The sequence below is a fragment of the Populus trichocarpa genome, chromosome 13 (genome assembly GCF_000002775.5).
Source record: "Populus trichocarpa isolate Nisqually-1 chromosome 13, P.trichocarpa_v4.1, whole genome shotgun sequence".
NCBI classification, from domain to species: Eukaryota; Viridiplantae; Streptophyta; class Magnoliopsida; order Malpighiales; family Salicaceae; genus Populus; species Populus trichocarpa.
This window is the reverse complement of record NC_037297.2, coordinates 7061492-7069258: the sequence shown is the minus strand read 5'-3', so window position 1 is coordinate 7069258 and position 7767 is coordinate 7061492. Positions and strand designations below refer to the sequence as shown.

General features: G+C 35.6%; 1 protein-coding gene across 1 annotated transcript; it reads left to right on the top strand.

The window, feature by feature from the left end:
* Positions 1-1489: 1489 nt before the first annotated feature.
* On the top strand, positions 1490-3224 carry LOC18109703 (bark storage protein A). Its single transcript, XM_024583287.2, has 5 exons — positions 1490-1833; positions 1941-2099; positions 2373-2558; positions 2643-2819; positions 2918-3224. Exons 1-5 carry the CDS (start codon positions 1546-1548, stop codon positions 3086-3088), a joined length of 981 nt encoding a protein of 326 aa, XP_024439055.1. The 5' UTR covers positions 1490-1545; the 3' UTR covers positions 3089-3224.
* The last annotated feature ends 4543 nt before the right edge of the window (positions 3225-7767 follow it).

Genomic DNA, 7767 nt, shown 5'->3' with positions numbered 1-7767 from the left:
TTACACTTCCTGCATGGACACCTAATACCGCCATCAGTAAAATTCCTCAGGATAAATGTTGTGAAATTAATAAAACCCTGAGCCCCGTTACAATAATTCATCCTCCGCAATCCTTGGGGTGAGTCCCGATACATCCATGAACGATCATCCATGACTTCTATCGAACCTCTATAAAATTATGACGACAACATGTATTAATTAACTACGTTACGTAAATAAACATAACAAAAATATTGGTTTACCCCGACATTATCCAACAAACTAAAAACTTGTGTTAAATATTCATTATCAATTATCAACTATCAACTATCAACTATCAACGTCCATACAAATTTATACATATATAAATTTACGGAAATCACAACTTCGCAATAGAATTGATAACAATTAAAACGGACCCGTTAAACAAACTATTATTTATTTCATCACAACACATCTAATTCGGTGTAATTCAAACAAAGTTTCAACAATTTACAAACAAATATAATTTAACAAAATCTAAAACAAACTATAACAACTACAAAATTATACATTCTTAATACAAGTTTCTTTGACAAATAACAATCAAACAAGTACATACGTTAACAAAATACATATACTAAAAAAGCAATAAAATTCACAATTAAATGTTAAAACTAGAAAGGATATATTTACTTAAAAAAAATGATAAAATCCACAAGAACGGATGTTGTGACCACGTACAAAAGTATAAGAAACTTGAGTGCTTGTGTTGAGAAGAGGGGGAGAGATGGGATGGGTGGTTGGCTGCAGTTTGGGAGGGGAGAGGTGGGATGGGGAAGAAGAAGGGGAAGAAAAAGGAGAAATAGAGGAAGAGAGTGTCGGCAGAGGGTATATATTGACTTTTACCGATGGAATCACCGAGGTACACCTTCTGTCGGTATACCCGTCGGTGATTCCACCGGTGAATGTGTCACGTCACTGTACGGATATCCAGGTTTGAATGCCTCAGTCATTCCGTCGGTATAAGCGTCTACAAAAAAATCCACGTCATCACACCGTTGCAACATTCCAAAAAACTATATAATCTGTCGGTGATACGGTCGGTATATACCGACGAACTTATTCCGTCGGTATAGACCAACCGTATCGCCAACGGATATTTTCTGTCGGTATATACCGACAGATGTTGAGATGGAATTATTTCCATCGGTAAAAATTACCGATGAAAAAATTATGCTGGTAATTCCGTTGGTTTTCGCCGAATTTGTGGTAGTGGAAGGGCTTTCAAGTAATTACATTAAAAAGTTGTCTTCACTTGAATTCTAGCTTAACGTCTCACTTTCAAGTTTTGCCACTTTTTTTTTTTTTTTTTTTTTTTTTTTTTTTTGAGGTGATAGGATCCTTAAGAAATGAATGGATATGAAAGATTTAATATTTCATGTCAACAATATATTAAAAAAAAAAGAAAAAGAAATTGGCCGTTTCGCTAGATGATCTCTATATAAAGTCACATGAGCAACACCAGAATACCACAAAACACTTGCATTGCTCTAAACAACGTCTCTCTCGCCTCGGATTTCTAGAATGTCGAGCGTTAACGTGGTAGTGATGGTGGTTGGGCTGCTGGTTTTGGCTCAGCAGTCCTTCCAAATGAGTTTGAGAAACCCTGTTGCTGAGACAAACAATTGCAAAATTGATTTCACTCGTTTAGGTCTTGTCTTAACTTCTGATACCAACGAAAAGGCCCTTCAAGACTCTGGTCTCTTCACACCTGATGCTGAAACGCCTTATGTTGACATTGCGGGGAGAAGGTTCCACATTGGGACACTTAATGCTCGTTTTATTGTATATGTTAAGATCGGGGGAAATTCTGTAAGATTCCTCGATTCTTTATAATTATCTTTGTTTCTTCATTGCACTATTTAAATATTCAATATATTACACTGTTGCTGTCCATTGCTAACTGCAACCAAACTTAGGTAAATGCTGCCATTGCTGTGCAAATCCTCTTGAATAGATTCCGTATTCATGGAATTATTCACTTTGGTAGTGCTGGGAGCCTTGATAAAGAAAGTATAGTGCCAGGTGATGTTTCCGTGCCGCTTGCTGTTGCTTTCACAGGAGCTTGGAATTGGAAGGTAATTTTATATATATATATATATATATATATATATATATATATATAGACACACACACACACACACACTCTGTGAACAATGGTGATCGAGGACATAATATTTGGTTCTAGAATTTACCATGGAGCATTTTCCATGAAAAAAAATATATATCTACCCTATATATTTGGATGACTTGAAAGAAATTTAATTTAATTTTCTGGGTTTAAGTTGTATGTTAATTATAAGACACACACATCTTATACGTAACCAGCTTTAATTTTTACAATGGCGCAGAAATTCGGGTCAGATGAAGGGACGCTGAACTTTGGCGAGTTTAATTATCCAGTGAACGGAGAGAACTTGTTGGCTAGCGTAGACTATGATACAATAAAATTGTTCTCTAAAGGACAATCACCGCAGGATGTTTTCTGGTTTCCCAGCACCACATCCTGGTATAGTGCTGCCACTCAAGTGCTTCAGGTTTGTCAATCTAATTTTGATCCTTCTTCTTTATCAATAGACACACTGTATTACATACGCTTGAATAATTTCTGTGATATGCAGGATTTGGAGTTGAGACAATGCTACGATGGAGTTTGCCTACCTTCCAAGCCTAAGATTGTGTTTGGAACTAACGGCTCTAGTTCTGATTCTTACATTAAAAATAAAGCATATGGAGATTTCCTTCACAAAGTTTTTAACGTCTCAACTGCCGATCAAGAAAGCGCTGCTGTAGCTTGGGTTAGTAAGAAGGAATAATTTCATTGAACTCAGAAAAGTTTTCTCTAGTTCATGTGCTCGGCTAACTAGCTAAAATTTATTGGTCCTTTGATTTGCAGACATCTTTATCAAATGAAAAGCCATTCATCGTGATCCGAGGTGCTTCCAATGTAGCAGGTGAAGCAAATCCAGGATTTTCGCCTGCTGGCTACTTGGCCTCCTACAATGCTTTCCTTGCCGCAGCCAAGTTCATTGAGTCAATTCCTACGCCACGTCTGGCTTGTGAGTGATGGGATTTTGTATCTGCTTCTGAGTCGTTTGAGTGCTATGAAAGAGATCGATGACCGATTGCACTCAAATGAGCTGAACTGTGTTTGGCCTACTAAATTAAATAAACTCGAATAAAAATGCTATGAATTTTCTCCATTATATAACGTATTCACCTGTTCCTAATTTTAATTCCGGTACTCGATTATGGATGATTTTAACATTGTCAAGAGTCGGGAAAATGAGGTTTCTTTAACAACTTTTGCTATGAAAAAGTTGGTTTTTAAGTCAAAATTTATTATGATCATCAATGCATGTTTTAATTAAAAAATAAAAAATAAATATGAATCAATTATTTTTACACACCTATATAAATAAATTTAGAAATAATAAATTTAAAAAAATTATATAAAAAATAGATTTTTTATTCTCATTCAATATTAACTAGCATATTATTTTAAAACTTATATATTTTAAGTTAATACATAATTATTCTTAAAGAAATTGCTAATATTATCATAAAAATCTCTAATTCTCTTAAAAATAACTTAATTGGATTCATAAATATTATTTTAATAAATCAACTTAAAAAGAATTTTATTCACAAAATAAAAAAAGGGAAAAACAAATTGTTAAGGGATCTTGAACAAAAAGGCCACATAAATGTTTCCAAAACAATAAAAAATAAGGGATAAAAACAGTTGTCTTATAGCAATACACAGTGCAACTATTTCTATATCACAGTAAATGAAACAAAGGTATAACATTTTAATTTAGTTTCTTTACTAGTCAAGGAATCCAGGTTAATTTCTATAGCAATCCACAGCGGATCATGTGTCATCTTTTAGTTTAAATTCTGACACATTTGATGTGGGGTTTGAGTTTTCTATAGCTTTAAAAATTCAATTTTAAACTTATTTTCTCATGAAAACATCATAAGAACCTTAATAAACTTATTTCTAATATCAAAGCACTCTTTAATCACTCTAAAAACTTGAGTCCAACCAAATAAAAATCAACTTTACTAGTCTTGATCTATTTTCTGTAGTATGTTCAAAGAAAAAAAATCATTTTCAATTAACTCCTCTCTCTAAAGATAATTCATTGACACCAAGGTAAATTTTTTATGTGGTTGGACTGGAACCAAATAAATTATTTCTCTCCTCTCTCCTTTTTCTAATAACTTTATCTTTTCTTCTCAACACTAAGGGCTTTACTAGTCTTCATCTACTTTCTGAGTATGTTCAAAGAAAAAAACCATCTTCAATTCCACTATATTTGCTAATTTAAGTATTAAAGAATATCGTATACAACCAAAGAACTTATTTTATAAGATTTTTCACATTGTCATCACCACTTGTAAAAACAATTTATCCATAACCGGCGACAAGATCGCAGAATTGGGCCCAAATGATCGTTTGTACGTTTTATCAATACAAGCAATTATTGTCTCTAGCCGAACATCTCTTGTGGCTCTGTAGTGGGTTTGGTAATTCCAGCTTATCAGGGCCATGCATTTTCATATCTAACAAGTTAACCCTTGGCTTTCAATTAGGCTGTGCCTTGTTACCCACCTTGCTTGCTTCTTTACAGTATGTAGACCAATTTTAAAGTTGTGGGATGTTGCTCATTGACAATGCAATGGTCTCACTTTTGGTGCGACAGTGAACATCAACATTCTGGACAAGGCACCATTGCTAGTCAAGATACAGCTTTGAGATTTCTCAGACACCTCCTTCTGTCACTGTATTCTTTGGGGCACGGGACATGGAGACGCCGTCAGGAGCGAGGACCCTTTTCTCATGGCTCGCTTCACTAGCAATTACGTGCCAGCTTCACAAACTGGCTTCAAGTAGACTGCGGTATTACAGTGATATGCATTTTCAAAGGAAAAAAATGCATTGATGGCCCATGAGGTTACACGTAATCAGTATTGATATGCATTTTCAAGGAATGGTAATGGCGGGGGATATAAAAATTCATATAAAAATCACTGTGGTGATTTGCAAGAGCAGAAAATTTAAGGGGTTTTTTTGAGAAATCTCTCGTGAACAGATTGAGAGTGGTGGGATTTTTGGGGTCCATTCACTTGCCTGCCTTTTGGATAAGAGTTGCTAAATGGAAGCCATCACAAGACGAAGCACGTTTCCTGCATGGTGTTTAAGAACCTTTCACTGTAATTCAGGAGCGACACTATTTCTGTCATCGTTTTCGTGGGACCAGGTCGAAGAACACAACATGTTTTCTTCTTTCCAGAGGCGCATGCTGCATTACTTACAAAGCCGACAAAAGTATTTACTACACCGAATGATATTAGATTTACAAAAAAATCTTTCGAATATTCAGGGATAATATTCCAGTCAGTAAAATCCCAAATAATAGATAGAGATGAGGTTCGTAACTTTCCTTGGGACTGTGGGCCAAAGTTTGTGTCTTTTATAATTAGCTAATCTTTTAATTTTGGTAATCTGATTGATTTTTTCTAGTAAAAATAACTGGTGATTAATGTCCGATCCCGATGAAAGGTCTCATTCAAGAAAGCTACCTCAAGAACCCGTTCATTGTTTTCCCATTAAATCCTTTCTCATAGCATAAATGTGCCACTGCTACCGCTTTTGGTAATACCTGCTGTAAACAAAGTCTCGTTTCAATGTTTGAAAGCCTTGTTGTGTTGCGTTGCTTTAACTATTTTTACCAGTCTATTTGTCCCTTCAGAGCCAAGTCCGCATGCACCATAATTATAATGGCATTGTGATAAACAGGGTGCCTAGCTGGTGCTTTAACTGCATAAACTTATTTGGAAAATATTGTTATGATTGAATCCTCAAGCTCAACAAATCTCTTTATGAAGTCTTCACCCATAACAGTTTTTTGAAGCTGATCAACACACACACCTTGGATCATGTCCAATGCAAAACCAGTAATCAACTCACCTTCGAAATAATTCCATTGGGGTAGTTCCTAAACCTCCATTGTTGCACAATAAATTCACCTTCAAGTCTATTCAATGTTAGTTCTTTCATCTGCACTAACAAATAGACGCAAACAAAAAGAGAGTATGAAAAAAAGAATAATTTGATGTGTTTGAGGTGCAGAGAATCAACACCGTAAACAAAAAGAGAGCTTCCTTGGCATCACAAGTCATAGGGATCTCACGCCAGATCTCCACTTTGAAAAACTTACATATTAATTTTTCTAGTTTTCAACACCCTTCAGCCGAAACCCACCTCTCTAAAAACTCCATGCCAAATCTCCACAATACATTCCATACTGTCTTTTTTATGTAATTTTATGTCTGACTAAATAGCGAGGAACCAAGATCTTTTTTTGCCCCGGTTAAACTCATGTAAGCCAAAATTTCAGCGGCTTTGATGATTATTATTTCTGAATTTTTCAGTTTTAAGGTGTAAGAGTGATTCTTGCATTTTAGTTCTTGAACGAACTGAATCTGACTTATCGAAGATTAATTGGCTTCGTGGCATCATTCTACTCAATCCAATAGTGTTGGTGCCTTGGGGCAGGTTTTCATTGTGTCACACTCCTATCAGACCTTTTTCGGCTTTCCGGGATCAAATCTCAATCTTGATTATGGGTTGCGTGACCGCGTGACACGAGGTTCGCATCAGTTGGTATCAGAGCTAGGCTCTGAAATAAGGTCATATCCTTCTATTATTCTCGTTTTTTTAGTGTTCCTTTAAGTTTTTCAGTGTTTGCGTTCATCTTCTTGTTCTTTATGTCCGCGTTATCTAAGCAAAAAAAAAAAAAAGAAGTTATATTTCTTCTTATTATTCATATTATGTCTATTGGGGGCAAGATTACATCATAAATCCAATTTCCCACCAAATCAATCCATACTCCGTAAACTCAATTATCACCAATTTCACCTTCTTTTGTTTAGAATAGCTATGGCAATCAAAAATTCAATCTACCTTTTTCTCCCACTCCAAATAAGCCTCGGGATCGTTTTTACCTTGAAAGTTAGGAATTTTCAGTTTAATTGTGTTCAAGTCCCCATCCATTTCTTCATGATGTGGACCAGCCCAGAAACACCAACAAGGACCCATTACATGTTCCAAATGGTCCAATGACTCGGTCCAAGACAAAAGCATTGAAAGAGGCATTGAATGCATTGGTTTTGAACGTTTCAACCAAGTCAGAATTGAAAACTCCATTAGAGTATCAAGAGGAGACCCTAATACATCTTATCCATGTGCAAGAGGGATCCAATACAACCTTATTTGGGCCATGAGATGAGGACAACGAAAAAAACAAAAGAATCCTACTACAACTTGGAAACAACATGGGTGGCTACCTTTTCCTTTTATTTTTGGGATTAAGGGGCTGCATTGAAGGCTATAAATAAGCCTTGAATTGGTTCTGTAATATTTTACTTCCTTCTTTTCTTCTCATGGCAGAACATGGATTTAATATTAGGGGCTTTATTCTTTTTTTTTTAGCAACAGCCCAAGGCTTGTGATGATTATTAATTCTGAATTTTTCAGTTTTAACGTGTAAGATGATTCTTACATTCTTCAGTTCTTGAACGAACTGAATCTGACTTATCGAAGATTAACTAGCTTCGTGGTGTCATTCTACTCATTCCAATAGTGTTGGTGCCTTGAGGCAGGTTTTCATTGCGTCACACTCCTATCAGATCTATTTCGGCTTTCCGGGATCAGATTTCAATCTTAATTATGGGTTG